Source organism: Erithacus rubecula (assembly GCF_903797595.1).
Source record: "Erithacus rubecula genome assembly, chromosome: 13".
In the NCBI taxonomy this organism is placed as follows: Eukaryota; Metazoa; Chordata; class Aves; order Passeriformes; family Muscicapidae; genus Erithacus; species Erithacus rubecula.
The window spans coordinates 14,513,895-14,529,811 of NC_136665.1; the positions used below are offsets into that span (position 1 = coordinate 14,513,895).

At 42.6% G+C, this 15,917-nt stretch overlaps 1 protein-coding gene across 27 annotated transcripts in view; it reads right to left on the reverse strand.

The window, feature by feature from the left end:
• MAGI1 (membrane associated guanylate kinase, WW and PDZ domain containing 1) overlaps positions 1–15,917 on the reverse strand; it is a 321,597-nt gene that overhangs the window by 13,563 nt on the left and 292,117 nt on the right. For 23 of the 27 annotated variants that reach the window (XM_079317403.1, XM_079317413.1, XM_079317419.1 and 20 more), the window contains 4 exons: positions 10,520–10,597; positions 7,795–7,886; positions 6,705–6,897; positions 1,820–2,113 (listed from right to left, as the gene is read on the reverse strand). In XM_079317403.1, the coding sequence (XP_079173529.1) occupies positions 1,820–2,113; positions 6,705–6,897; positions 7,795–7,886; positions 10,520–10,597 (657 nt within the window). The remainder of the gene's footprint in view (positions 1–1,819; positions 2,114–6,704; positions 6,898–7,794; positions 7,887–10,519; positions 10,598–15,917) is intronic. The other 4 variants (XM_079317411.1, XM_079317395.1, XM_079317396.1 and 1 more) reach the window with 1 other exon arrangement.

The following is a 15,917-nucleotide window of genomic DNA, read 5'->3' on the forward strand; positions in this document are numbered from 1 at the left end:
TTTTTTATTTTAAATTTTATCATGATGTCAGAAAATTTCTCTTTCTGGTCATACAAAGCCCCATCCAGTTTGCAGGTTGTTTGCAGGTTGTCTTTCCAATCCACTAAACACAGATGACAGAGCCCACACCAAAGTGACCAAGGTGGGTTTTAGAACCAGTTTGGCCCATCTCTAAATACTACCCATGAAAGAAAAAAACTACAAAGCAGGTCCAGAGCAAGCACCAGACAGCAGAGGGAACACATCTCATGCGGAGTGTTAGGAAAAAACTGAATATACTTGAAAAAATTAAAGGAAAAACAGTCACAGATCAACAGATCTCCTTGGGAGCCCCTGCACAGAAAACTTCCAGTTAGCAAGAATTCTGGACTAAAGCAAACACAACTTTTTATAACCTCAGGTCAAGTTTTCTCTGCAGAGAAGAGTTACAGCATAGTCTTCATACTAAGTAAAAGTTATTTACACACGTTTGCAGAAGATAAAAGCACACCCTCTCTTCTAGACTGTGTTCAGTTCAATTTTTTGCATTACACCACTGTGTTCTGTCACCTATCTTGGAAGAGCAGTTTCCAGCAGCAGGGACAGTATGAAAGAGCCTAGAACTTGAGAACTGACAGAACCCAATGCATTGCTTTTAAACTACATATTTCCCCCTTGAAATCTCTGCTGCCAGACTGCCCAGAACAGTTCTAGAAACAGCTGTTCTACATCAATACCAGCAAAGGAGGTGGTGCTCCCCTGATGTATTACCAAGGGTATCACTGATGGGCAATGGCAAGAAATGTCATGAAAAAAAACCTGGGAGAATGAGGGAAAGGCCACTTCTTGCACTGTGTGCCCCAGGAGCACTCAAGCTGCACAGGGATCCTGCAGTGCATTTTCTCTGCAAACCACAGCACTGCTGTGGGAGGTGAAGATGGCCAAGGCAGCGCTCTGCCCTTCCTTTCCCTCCACCCCTGCCATGTCCTTCCTTCACAAAGTACAAGTAGATGCTGCCTCTGGCCTCCTTTTGGAGGAGATGGAAAGGGAAGAAAATAGCAACTCTGATGGGTTTCCTCCTTGCAATGACACTTCTGCTTGAGAATGGGCTGCTCTGGGCATGTTTGCAAAACCAGTTTATGTACATCCTCCTCTGCAGCAACCCATGGAAATGGGGTCTGCCTAGCAGAAAGACTGTCTTCAGACAGAAACCATGACCTCCTCTATTAGGTCAGGATATGTGGCATAGCTTAAACTTAATTTCTTCCTACTCTGAAATAATGCATTTGGGAAGAGGTAAAATGGGTAAAAGAAACATCCTGTTCTTATAACAGTATTCCCCATTTTATGTCTCACCAGCAAGCAGTATTAATTAAAACTTTCCAGCTACCAGCACACTCACAACATAATGATGATCAGAATAACCCTGATTGCCAAAGAGAAGTTAATCAGTTTAAGCATTACTGCTTTTAAATCATCTGGCTTGATTCCACCATCACGAGACATACTTCATTCCACCTGCTACATTTCTGCACTGGCAAACAGCATCACTGGGAGGATCCTCTGACAGCAAACCCCAGAGAGGCTCTCCCAGAAAGTGAGCATCAGGAATTGCCACTGGTGGCATTTTAGCTCTTCAGGTTGGGATTTTTATTTTGCTTTTCTCGACCCAGTGCCAAATAAAAAGAGGCACACACCCACCGAGTCTCCACCTCTGATTATGCTATTAATCACATCAATGGGGCGCTCTCACAACTTTTACAATATTCTAATTTTAAGATCCCCACCCGCCCCTCGTGCCGCAACCCCGGCGCGCGCAGCAGAATCGCACGGCACTCACCGAACGTCGTGCCCGCCTCGGGCCGGCTGACCGAGGAGACGATGACGAAGCCGAAGCCCTCGTTCTCTCCGCGGCGGATCTCCACGTCGTAGGGCTGCACCACGGCGCTCACCACGCCGCTGCCGCCGCCGCCGCCGCTGCCGATGCCGCTGGTGCTGCCGCTGCCCGAGCTGACCGTGTTGAGCGAGTTCTGGCTGCCCTGCGGCGTCCGCTTCTCCTCCGTCAGAGACGCCGGCTGGTTGCTGCTGTGGTGGGAGGAGGCCGGGGATGGCACTTCGTTCTCTGCCTTGGGAACTGGGGAGGGGGGGGAAAAGGGGCTGTTAGTCCAGTCAGTGCTTGGGAACAGCTGCCTGCTGATGTAGCAATGTATTTGAACTGATCCCTAGAGGAGCTGGATCAGAGGTGTCCTAGGTTACAATGTAAAGATATGCCCAAAGGGATGTATTGTATCACCATCTGCTGAAACCAGCTAGGGCAGTGATCCTTATCTCTGTGGAGATACCCTCTGCTAATGGGCCATCTGTTAAAACCAGATGGGGCAGTGTTCTTTATCTTTCCCATGACCCACCCTTCCTCCGGGAGATATCTCCTGTTAATGGGCCATTGAGTCCCATTTGCATTACTGATAAAATTATCTCATCCCATTGGGAGGTGATCCACCCAGGGGGAGGAGCTAAGCCTTCCCTACCTAGATAAAAACTAATATTTGGAACACCAATCCACCCTCACCCACTGGTTTCCAGAGGACAAGTGCTACCAGGATCACTGATTTGAGAAGACCACTTCATCTGGACTGCTACAACCACCATAACTAACAGGGTGTCAGGTTGTATTCTGACTCCGTCAGTGGTTTTTCTTTTGTACTATTGCATGTATTTTATTTTTCTCTTTTTTTCCTGTTAAATTGGACTTCTGACTTGGAGTCTCTCATTGGTTTTGATTCCCAAACCACTACAAGAGGCTACACAGAGTTAAGGGTAATAAAATGGATATTTATTGAGAGGCCTTCAAAGGCCACACCCTGGCAGAACTGATTGTGGCCCTGCCTGGATGGCTCCAAGATGCAAGCAAAAGAGAGCTTGGTCACGAGATCTCACATCTTTATAGATTTCAGTCCATTTACATACAGGAGTCAACTGTCTAATTAATAGTATCAAATTGTGAAGTTTCATTCTCCTTGCTTGCTTGCTAGCCTGCCCTCCTCAAAGGTATTCTACTCTGTTCTTGGCCTGGAGACCAAGAAGAGGAGAAGGAGATAAGCAGGAAAGGAAACCTGCAGCTGGGAAAAGTATTTTTAGAAAAGTCTTGTGAAAAAGAGAGGTGGTGATGGCTTTTACACCAATGAACGTTATGTTGATCTATTGTAACCAATGAACAAAGTGTAAACTTTTAGAGGGTATAAAAGACAGCTGGTTGTTGTAAAAAATGGGATATTATCCTTCTGAAATGTAGTGTGTCTATTTGTATGCCATGCCCACCTCAACAGCACAATTTCAGCTGCTTATATCAAACACTCTGGAATCCGTCAAGGCTATTGAAACATAAATTGTGCTAAACTAGGAAAGAAGAAGCTGAAAAACAGAATACCAAGATTGCAAGAACCAAGATAAAGGTGGGCAGTGAAGCACTGGACTGTAACCAATCTTATTTCCTGCAAGGTGTGTGCAGAGTGTGTGGACAAGACAGAGTAATCAAGCAATGAGTGATCACGTGGACAGCAGTTTTAGAATGTATAAGTAGGGTATAAGGTACACAGTAAAGTGGCTTCTGCTTAATCACATTGGTTATTTGTTTGGAAGTCCTTTGTTCTTGCATACTGAGGAAAGGGTAAAGGAAAATCACCTGCTTTATGTATCCATCACAGCATGGGCATGCTTTCAGGGGTCACCACCAATGGCTCTGCCCAGTGGTGGCACTGCCCACATGTGCTCACCCTCTCCTGTGTGTGGCCATTCAGCCAAAGCCAACCACTGCCTGGTCAAACCAGTGCAGTGCTGTGTGCTTGGATGCTCTGTGACATTTCAAACCTCCTCCAGCTACTGCATCCCCACTTCAATTATATATGTAAACCATATGTACATTGTACATATATATGCACAAGTCACAAGGAGAAGCAGTAATATCTCACAACACATTTTGTGTAGTTTTAAACTGAAAGCTATCAATTAGTGCACTGATTGCCTTTGATTAGTGGGATCTTTAGTAATAACAATCTCTCAACATGAGCAAAACAACTTGTGAACCAAATGTTTCTGGATGGAAGAACCAGCAACTATCAGCTGTATAGTCTGCTACAGACATTAAACATTGTTAATATTAATATTAAACAAGTGTTTAACAAGTGTTCCAACTGAAGTTGAAAGGGATATTAGTTTAAAATCTAACCAGCTACCACAAGGCTTGAAGAAATCTCAAAAAAATTGCTTAGTCCAGACTCTGCTTGAGTGAGGGCCAGCTATACCTAATATCAGTCCTGACAGATGTTTGTCTAATCAGCTGTTAAATATCTCCCCAGGCAATCTATTGGTTGCAATATCTGACTTAAATCTTCCCTGCTGCTACATAAGGCTATTATTTCTAGTGCTATCTAACAGGCATATGGAGAACATATTATTCCCTTCCTATTTGCAGCAGCCTCTTATATTCTTGGGCAGTATAATACCTCCTCCCCCTCCTCTGCTTTCAGCTAAAGAATCCAAATTTGTTCAATATTTCCTTTCAGACCATGTTTTCTAGAGGTCTCCCTATTTCCTCTGGTCTTCTGGACTCCCTCCAGTTGGGCTCTCTCCAACTCAAATGTGTCTTTCTTGAAGTGCTGGACCATATTGCACTAAACCATCATCTGTTGGGAAATCAGGAGGGTTCCCCCTTGCCTACATCCCTGCACTGTCTTTTTCTTCACCTGAGCCAACCTCAGTAGAAAGCTCATGGCCCACAATAGCTTCCACTTCTTGCTACTCAGCCTGTTCTCTGCAGCCCATTTGTGCAGCTGAGAGCAGCATATTGCACTTGTCCTTGCCGAGTGGCTGCCTCTGCTAATCAGGTCACTTCTCCAATTTGGTGAATCCAAATTAAGTTGAAGATCTGAGACACATCAGCAAGAAAATGGATGGCAAATAAAATCTAAACCTGTAAAATCATGATGTAAAAAAAAGGACTTTAAAATATCCTTGGATAGAAGTCCTGTCTGCACTTATATACTCAAATGTATATACTAAATATATAGCATTCTTTGTATTAAGAATACAGGAGCATAGAATTCCCCTTACATGAATCTCAGGACAGAGAGTACTCATTTAGGTGAGCAATCTTTTTCTACTGGCATACAAATGACAGGAAGAACAAGGGACCAAATTTCAGGAACAGTCTTCTCTACAAAGTTATGCTGAAATTTAAAAGCCTGCAAATATAAGGTGAAAGAAGGGATTCTAAATAATTTATCCTAGAGTAAGTGTCCACATTTGCAATGATTCAGAAATAGCTCTATCTGCAGTAACATGCCTCTGAATGAAATACCAAGAGAAATCTCATGCATCTAAATCTTTCATAGTAATTTCCAGCCTGGAGGCTGTAAAACTGCATAGAAAATCTACACACAAAAACAATACCAAAATTCAGCTGCCCTTCCCCTTCCTCCCAATGCTCTTCTAAAGCTTCTCTCACGCCAGACCTTGGTCAGGAATTAAAGAGAGTGTCAGGAGAGATATAACCTGATGTTTAATCCACATTAGGAAGAAGGAAAGAAAAGAGAAGTGAACATTTATTTATTATTGTGCAGAAGGAGTTCAGGCATGGATAAGAACACAGAGCTATTTTAGAGGTAGTCTTCTAGTCCTAACTTCCACTGAGAACCTAATTTCCAACCTGAATGTTGTTTTGATTCTCTCTAAGATCAAAGTACATCAATGCCTACTTATCTGATGATGCCTAAACTTAAAAAGCTACATAATATCTTTTTTTTGAGTGAGTTAAAGCAAATCCCACACCTGAGTTCCTAAAAGGACTCAAGTAGACAGGCATCACTCAGAAGTTACTGTCTAGTAATAAACATAAGGCCTTATTTATTTAGAAAGCTCATGCTTGTGTTTTCATTTTCTCTGCTACCATGACATTTTTCAATCACTTATCTGGGAACCAAAATGGGACCAGGCAGTGTCACTTCTCCTTGCATCTTTGTCTTTTTGCCAGCTACTTTTCTGTTCATTCTGTTTACATCCTACACTTGTGTAATGTGTGCACAATGCCCAGCACAACTCAGCATACAGAAAACTTTCTAGACCTGTGCAACCTGGTCTAGAGAGGGTGTCTCTGCCCATGGAAAAAGAGTTGGAAATGGATGATCTTTAAGGTTCCTGTCAGCCCAAACCATCCTGTGATTCTGTGACAGCAAACAAGCACACCCTGGCCCACCAGAACCAATAATGTTTGTGTAAACCATTTCCCATCCTGAGGTCACTTGACAATATGCTGAAGCTTCCCCTGAGACTGGGACAGCAGCCACTACACACCAGAGCCCTCACTCCCAGATCAAGGGTGACTATCAAGATGCACATTTATTTTGGGAAGTATATAAAAACCAGAGCAGTTGGCCACAGTGTCTGTTTGCTACATGTCAAACTAAAAATTATATGTTGAAACCTAACAACTTCCCAATTTATCAGAAACCTTGTGAAGGTTGGGAAAGCCAACAGAGAGAGTCTTGACTGGAAAAAAAAACAACTTGAAACTTTCAGGATTAGGAAGCAAAAAAAAAGAGGAAGAGCAAAAGTACATCCCTTGAGTTTTCCCAGCACTGGAAGAAGCTTTTTTTCCCCTTAGACCATTTGCTGAACAGATGGAATCCTGGCAAGAAAATCTACCCCTGCAGGGCGATCCTGCAGCCTACCTGTGTAAACCACTTTGCGCCTGACGGTCAGATTGACGTGACCTTGCTTGGCTGCCTGTTGCATAAGCTGCACCACGAGCTGGTGTGATTTGCCCACCACGGGCGTCCCGTCCACGCAGATCAGCTCATCGCCCGATCGCAGGCGGCCGTCGGCGTCAGCAGCACCCAGCGGTACAATGTGACCGATGTAAATCTGAGCAATTGGCACAGGGGAGAGAGAGAAATGGGAACCAGCTCAACAGCCAGCTGGGAGCAAGGGGCACTCGTGGTTAGACTCGATTTAGGAGGGACATGAAATCGTTGACAAATGTCTGCTGGTCAGGACGGGCGCTCCTGTGAGAGCAGCTCTGTGTGAATACAGCACAGGGTGAAATGGGAATAAATTGACATCTTGTTTCTTTAGGCAGTCCATTCACTCTAAGGACAGACAGCCTTGGGAAATGTGTTCAACCAGACAGTGACCAGACAGGAAGATGGTTAAAAGCACTGAGGGTCTTGTCAGGGAAGCTGAGATTGAGTTACCCTTTCAGTTGCCTGCAGGGTTTACAAGCTCTGCATCACAAGCTTGTCCACCAACTCAGTCTTGGTTTATCTTCAGTGAATTCTGTGGAGTTACTCTAATATGAGACAAATTCATGGGCTCTCTTCTCACAAATGAGCAAAATAATTTTGGCAGAGAAAAACATGGAAATTCATGCTGCCACTATCTAGCTGTGACCTGTGCAGCACAGGAAAGGATGATAATTCCCACTGGATTTATGGTAAAGAAATCAACTGAATTCAGGGAGAAAACTGAGCATTCTAAGATCTGAGAACCTGGCATTCTAAGATCAAAATACTTGCAAATATGACCAGGACATCCTGTCCTCAGTGTCCAAGGACCTATGTGTTTTCATTTGGTTTACCATTAAAGTAGCAGGCAAATCCATTTCAGTTATAGAGTTGTGGGGTTATTTTGGAGGGAGGGTGGGGAGATGCAGCATATGTCTATTAACAATTTTAGCAGTGATGCTACTGCATAGTTCTGCACATCTGTACATTCTACTGCTGTGTTTATGAAAGATGTCCCAAACTAAAACATGATACTCACAGGTTCTCCAGGCTCATTTCCACCTAGAATCCTAAATCCAAACCCGGTTTCCTTTCTCCATAGAAAGATATCCTGCTCTTGATAATCTGGAACTGAAGGGAAAGAAGAAAAACTGTAAGTTTTAATCAAAATACCAAACCTTTTTTCCTAAATCAGGACTACTCAGATATACATGAAAGGATGTGCTATGCAATTTTAACCTTTAAATGAGGTGGGCTTAGAGACTACCTCATTTTTACACAAAAATAGAGACATAGCTATCAACATTTATAGTTTTAAATTCTAAAGGATTAATATTTAAATCACTATTAAAATTATGCAGTGGTTTCTACTTTCTAAGTATCTAATTGTGACTTGCCCTTTATTTTTTCCTATATTTCCTTTTGTCAATATTAGCATCATTACCCAGTGCAAGAGCCTCTTCCAAACCATCAATAAATAAATGTGTACAGCAGAGAATTACTCTGCCAGAAACAATACAGCTGCCTCCTCTTTCATGGGAGACAGAAGTGCCACTTGTTATGACTTCTACTGTTTAATTAACTTTCCCAAGCATAGTTTGCTATCTACCAACTCTGCTTTAAATAACTATGGGACAGATCCCCAGTTGGTGTAAAGCAGAAGGGCTCCACTCAAACAGTGCAGCTCTCCTGACTCTCACTTGCTTGTGTGCAGGCTCTGCAAAAGCACTGAAGAAATAAAAGCTGGGAACATAAAAAATCCCAACCTCACCTACTCATTAGTATGGAACACCAGCAAGGTTTTAACAATGAATATTACATACAGTGAAGCACTAACCTTGAAGCGCTGTTGAACAGCAGTGTTTTATATTAACTTACTCATGCTTGCTTTCATGCCTTTTTTAAAAATGCATAACTAATTGCTAACATTATATCATATCAGAAGACAACTTCAGGTTCATTTAATATTTATTGGATAGTATCTGTAACATTGACTAATTTTGTAATGATCCCCTCCCAAAATTTATAATTAATGATAATAAAAAGCTGTTGCTTTACCAGTCAGCTGCCTATAATTCCAGCAAAGAAACCAAAGTATATAGTTCAGGAATCCAATTTAAATAAGTGCCTACTCAGACACAGGAAGCAGCACATTTAATGAAACATCACCTAGCTTTCTTTATCTATGAACAGGTTGTTTTCCATTGGCATCAGTGAATGTCAGATTGGGCCCTAATTGGATTTTACACTGTCTGTGCTTATTGTGCAAAAATTTGGGTCTGCTCTGGTGCTCGTCAGTGTTAAGATTTTTGGATACCTCTGAGGGTCTCTCTTCAATGAGTTAAAACATAACATGAGTTGAAGAACTGGGAGTACTAGAAGCTAAATTAATAGGTGAATGGCAAGGTACAGATGTCTGCTTCGACATTTTCATTTAAGCTGGCTTTACAGATAATATTTTTACATTTTAATTACCTGCAATTATAAGCTAAGCTTAACATCCATGCCCTCACTGAATCAGAGGCTGGTTTTTGTCCAGACACAATTACAGAGTGCTGGGGTGATGAACACACTGAGTGCCTGTGTGGCTCATCTCCTCTGGCTGAAGGCAGCTCGCCACGCACAGACGTGCAGCACAACAGAATGCAGACAATGAATCAATTGCTGTTTGTCACTGCCTTCAGCAAGGGGAGCATGACAGGCAAGCAGGCAGGAGTCCCTCTCAGCCCTTTGCAGGCTTTTTTGGCAAAGGCTGGTCCCAAACAATTAATAGTGTGTGTTGGATCTGTCAGAGGTAAAGTGGTTTCTGCACAGAGCTCAGGTGTGGCCCCGCTTCCTCAGCATCTCTCAGCACCTTCCCATTTGTCACCCTCCAGTCCCACTGAATGTGCTGTATGACCCTGGTTTGGGTCCCAGCTACACAATTAACACCACTGGAGGGAACAGCACGCCAGGCTGTACCAGGTGTGTCAGACCAAAGCAACAAAAAAAGACAAGTCTGCCCCCAAAGAAACCAGCTCTTTCACATGGTGCTCCTCCCACTGGAAGGATTTCAGTGAGGTGGAACACAGGTACAACAGACATACAGACAACACACCTTCACACAGAATGAGTACAAAGCTCCTTTTACCACCTTTTGCAGCAGCTCTGCAGGGCAGTGATTCACTGGCACAGCCCAGCACACCCATCCACCCCCAAGCTCCAGAGGTGAGATCCTCTGAGGTTCCATATTGGAGAATTATTTTAGGTTCTCACATTATTCAGTTGCACTTCAGAGGCACAACTTTCCTTACTCAAAGGGAACATGGTGCTGCTGAAACTCTGTTGAAAATGAATGAAAAAGTGGCTCTAGGAGTCATTCATTGCAACCCTGCACCTTGACTGATCTCAAGCATGTCTGACTGATAAAACATGTACATAGCCCAAATGGGTAAAATTTAACAGCAGTCTGCTTGTCCCAAATTAAACCAGACCATTTGGAGGGCAGTGCAAAAGTGGTAAGAAGAGTTCTGTGAATGGCAGGAAAGGTGGGTGATGCAGCCCCATTGATGAGCCAGGTGGGCAAAGTCATGAAGGAAACAGGAACACGGCAGCCCCTGGCCATGCACACCCCTCCACACCATCCAGCAAAGCCAAGCTTTGCCCCTTGGTGGCCAAACCTGGCATGTGGCCCTGCCAGACACCCTTGGTGATGAAGAGCCCCCCACCACAGACACCAGCACAAGACATCACAAGACACAGATACATTCTCAGCACTGTCTTACATTCTCCAAAACTCGTGGAATTGATTTCTCTCTCTCTCTCACCCTTGCTCAGTCCAGTTGCAGGTGAAGGTGACATAGCTGTAATATTAATTTTACAATTTTGCAAAGCTTAATGTATCTGCTTTCTTGTTAGTTCATTTAATTAATTGTGACTTTATGGATCATGTTAGGCTTGCATGCACAATTTGTTAAGGTTATAGCTACTATGGATTATGATATACTAAGTTTCACATCTTTCTACACATGCCTGTGCACATGTGGATATAAAATACACACACATATGAATTTACACATTTATGCAAATGCATGCAAGTATATTTGAAAAACCTTTTTTCTCCTTAGAGGAAAAATCTCTGTGAGAACACCTTAAATATACTTTTCTACAAAAAACCTTTCAACTTCATGACATGAGTTAATTTTCCAGATGAAAATATCTTTGCCTAATGCTAAAAGAAATTCTAAATATGTGGTGATGAACAATGAACACACTGTTTAATTACAGATAATTTAAATCAAACTTTGCTATGCAAACTTTAACATGTTATATAAAATAAAAATCTGCCTAGTGTGACATCACTTTCACTATAAGATTCAAGAGTGATCAGTATGAGCTTGCTTTAGTCCTGGCTCATTTGAGGCAGCAACACTTTCAGTGACTCATAGCCTGGCAAAGCACAAAATCTTTAAGGCCCAGATTCAGCAAAGAATATGAGGACAATTCTGAAATTGGGAGTGGACAGTCTCACTGAAGCTAATGGAGAGTCTTAGTGTTGAAAAGTCCTGCAATTTAGCCAAGGCTCCATATTTGCAAGAAATCCATTTTCTAAACTACCCCACTGCAGGAGAATTCAATTCTTTTTGGTCTTTTCCCTTTAACCAACCCTTTGTGGTGGCATGGAAATATTTTCAAGGACAGCTTCAGCAGGAGCTCCTGACAAGATGAACAAGCTCACACGATGTGCTGGGAGTACCATGGTCCCTTTTAGCAACAGGCATGGGTGCATCTGTGTGCTCAAGAGTGTCACTGCATCTGTTTGCCTACTATTAATGCAATAAAAGGACATAAACCTACCAAAGGGCTTTTACTAAACATCCTACTTCAAATCAGTCTGACCAGAAGGTGGCTGCAATTTCAGGAGAGTATTCTATTCTATTTTAAGGGAAAAGTATCTAATATTTGTGTTGTTGTGCAAATATTTTTAATTCTATGTAACTGCTGATGAGTGAGCAAGCTAAGGTCGAGACTTGTTTGTATTATTTAATTAGATTTGGGGTGAAAAAAAATCCTCCCAAACAAATTGTGCTCTGGAAAATAAAATTCAAATATTAATGATAACTTCGAATATTTTAAAAGCTTTAAAAATTCTCTATCGTGTTCTGCTTTACTTTTAATTAAATGCTTAAGCCCTTCAAAGGGATTCATTAACACATCTGCAATTCAGATTAATTCATTTTGTCACTGCTGTTTTGACAGATGGCCATATGTAGGATACGGTATTTTGCAAAGCAATCAGGCCACATGAGAAAAATTTGACAACAGATTGTGTTAATCTTTAAGGAAGTTTAATAATACATTGAAAAGGAGAAAGCGTTATTGTAAAAATACATTTCAATAAAACAGTGTGAGGTTTCTCAATTGTGGTTCTCTGCTAAGCCATTCAATTGCTGTTTCTCTCTCTGAGTGCTCTTCAAGTGTGTCATTCCTGGATCTTGGAACTGCTTCAGCTTTCAAACCTTAAGGGTTTGTCCTTCTCTCTGATTCATGTACACAACTCCCACGAGCAGCAATGACTTACCCATAACGAGGAGCTCAGGCAGCTAAAGCTCAGCACCAGCAAAGAGTGCATTTGTTACCACCACCAAATGCTCTGTTTGCACAAAGCTGGCAATTCTCAAACTCTTAATCCAGCAAAGACTGGTGACTCTGGGCCAGCCTGCAGCACAGCCCCTGAGCTCAGCCTTAGCCTTAAAGCACACCTTTGAGTTTACAGCTTGGAAATAAGCTCCCCTGGACCCGAGCCCAGGCACTCAGCACCTTGCAGGCTGATCTGCTCACCCCAGGGAGCTCCACATGGAGGGACTTTAACCCACATTTGTGGCATAAAGCTGCAGTTCTAATCTGCTTCCCCTCAGCCAGAGCCCAGATACACTGATGGAGCCTTTGCTTAGCTTTGCATTATTAATTCTAGCTTAATTTTTATTCTTTTTTTTTTTTTTTTTTTTGTTCTTCCCCTAAACAAGCAATGTCTGTGGCTCTCCCCTGCAGAACTGGAGCTTTCTGATATGAAGATGCATTGGGTAAATCATAAAAACACAGGCTTTTACACTATTATGGCTTAGCTGGTGCTTTTCAACCTAATTGTGCTCTACCAATGACTTCAGTGAGACAGGTCACATAAGGCAAATACAGTCTTTTTAAATGAAATACTGATCCAAAGATAACTCAAGTAGAGGAAGAACAAATTTTATAAATTCTGAAAATTTAAAATGTTGCCTTTGCTTTCTATGTCTACATTCTTATTATTAATGTAACAGTGGGATGCATTCCCAGAGAAAAAGGCAGTAGGTATTCATTACAGATTCAGTATTTCTTAGAAATATCTTAGAGAAGAGGAATTCATATATTGAACAAAACCTCTTTACAATATTATTTTTAGATTAAAAAAAATCTGTCTGGGCTGAAGCTAACGAATTCATCTTCTTGTGTCAACTGCACTTGAAAAATTGCACTATGCTCTTTTTATGCTCAACAATTTCAAAAATGGGGACTAAATAAAACACTTAGGATGATTTAGCACTCTAAAATTTTGTCCTTTTTAAATTTATCATATACTTCAACACAAAAGCTTGTTGCAGTATTTTAGCCCACTTGCTGAGGATTCAAAACACTGTCTCTCAAAAGAACATTTTATCATCCTTTTCAGGCTTTTTAAAATTTAAGGCCAGCAATTAACAGAGGGCAAGCCCTGGGGGCAGAAGAGCTGTGCTGGGGCTCCTCAGGTTGTGGAGCCTTCTACAAGTCACCAAATTCCCTGGTTGCTGGATGTGTCACCCACCCTCAGCTCTGGCACTAGGTGACATCCCCCAGCTGTGCATAAGATACTCACTTAGCTCTGCTCACACCTCCATCAGAAGGTGGCAGAGAGAGTCACACCCAGCACCCAAAGGTGTGGATGTCACTGGAGATGACAGTCCCAAAGCCTGAGGGAATGGGTGCCCAAGTAAAGGAGAAAGAGAAGACAAGAATGTTTCTCCACCAGCCAAAGGTGACACTGGAGTTAAACCCAACTGCAGCTGGGTAAGAATGTGAAGAACAGCACAGGAGCTGACAGACAGGGAAACTGGAGTCCCCAGGGAATGGTTCCTCCCATCACACACTCATGCTCAGTGTCAGCAGAGCTCCCTACAAATGGGCAACACTGGGAATGAGTCTGAAAGGGATGATTCAGGTTCATAACAAAGGGAAAGAAACACAGGGCTGCACCCCAAGCCCCTAAGACAGCAGAGCCAGGTCTCAGCTGTGACCACAGACCTATGAGACTGTGATAAATAAGGGCTTGGTGAGGGAAGGAGGAGCTGACCACTGACTTTGAAGTAAAACTAACAGTCATGCTTTGGGATCAGACCACAAAAGTAGACAGAGCACATCCAAATCAATTTTTCACTTATCTTTTCTGCTTTTCTTCACATTTCATTACCCACAGCAAAGCCATGTCACTAGCTGAGAGTGCAGGTTAATCCCCAGGGAATGTGTTTCACTCCAGCTTAGGGTTGGAAATTCCTAGGCTCTTGGACACTTCTAAGGAGATATGACCATATCACACTTCCACCATTCTCCAAAAAACCCTATCTATGAAACCAAGAAACCTCAGAAAACATCTTCCTGGAGGGAACAGCAATGGGATGAAAAGGTCATAGAAAAGCAATGCTGTACTAACAGGTCTCATCTGGTAGAAGAGGCAGGAGAAAGGACTGAAGCAGTAGAAGAGGATCAGCCCCACTACAGAGATGCTGGACTATGGAAAGGTGAGACAGGGAAGCTGAAGGGCTATAGCACATCCCAGCGACAGAACCAAGCAGTGAGGATTGTGGCACAGGCACACATGGGGTGTGGGTAACCAGCAGGTCAAGAGACTGTGAAAAGGCCTCTGGGGGGGCTCTAGTCCCAGTCAAGGACAAAACTTTACAGGATAACTGCAGTACTAGGGAAAGAGGGAGGATTTAGCACATGGTGTTGGAGGTGACACAGAAGGGTGACTGCCTGCCTGTGCACTTCAAGGCTTCTCCAGATCAGTCTTGGGTTTTATCAGGAAAGACAGGCAGGAGTTAAGGCTGCTAAGCTGATACTAATGACTAATTAGTATGAGTTAAACAGTTAATTAGAAATTATCTAAGAAGCTGCAGGGGGTCAGAGGCAGTGGCAGCACAGTGCCAAGGGGAATCAGTGCCATGGGACACTTGTCCACCCAGGCAGGAGAAGGAGCAGCTCTGCCCACAGCTCTGCAGGGCTCAGGAGCCCCTGTCCCTCAGCCCTGACCCCTTTTTCCTGTTTCAATGAGCTGCACGTACAAGTTCTGTCACTGCACTCTGCAGATCAGTGTGACCTGGCCCGAGAGCCCACAGGGTCAGTACACCTAATCCTGGGAAAGGATGGGAAAGGAAGCAGTGCACAAAAGCAGAGACACCTACAAACTGCATTGCTGAGACATTCAATCCAAAGAGATGCATCTTCAGCCAAGAAACTGTGACTCATGATTTAATTTTTCCAGGATATAAGACTTCAAAGTGATTCATTTAGTCAGTATAAAAAAAAAAAAGAAGTCCTACCATTTCTCATTCTGAGGTAAAGGTTAATTTCTTACTGGTTTTACCAATTTCCAGTTAGCACAATAAAATCAAACTGCAGGTGATACTCTCAGAGCACTAAGACTTTGAAACTCCTTTTTCTGTAACTGAAGTAACTACTGCCTTTCAAAATGAACCTAATACTCTAACTCTTTAAGAAGCTTTTACAGATCTGATCGTCTTCAGCAGTGCAATTAAAGCAAAGCCAATGTGTTTATTTTGTTTCTCGAGAAGAAACTGATTGAAACCACATTTATAGTCTTGGAACAGAGTCAAAAACCCTGCTGAATTATTAGCCAAGTGTGCAGATTATTAATTGCCATAAAAGCCACTTACAATATGCATTTAATATCTGTATTGTTAAAGTGTCCACTCAGGTCAAAGTAAAATGGCTCAGCTGGATTTTCTCCTCCCCAGAGTGAGACTGAAAAGCATCTGACACAAATTTCAGCAAACTAAATACTTCCCCTCCTTACTGAAATTCCTGTGCATATCAGATAATGAGTCTTAACCCCAAAAAAGGAGTTTAGGATCTTGATAACAAACTTGAAAA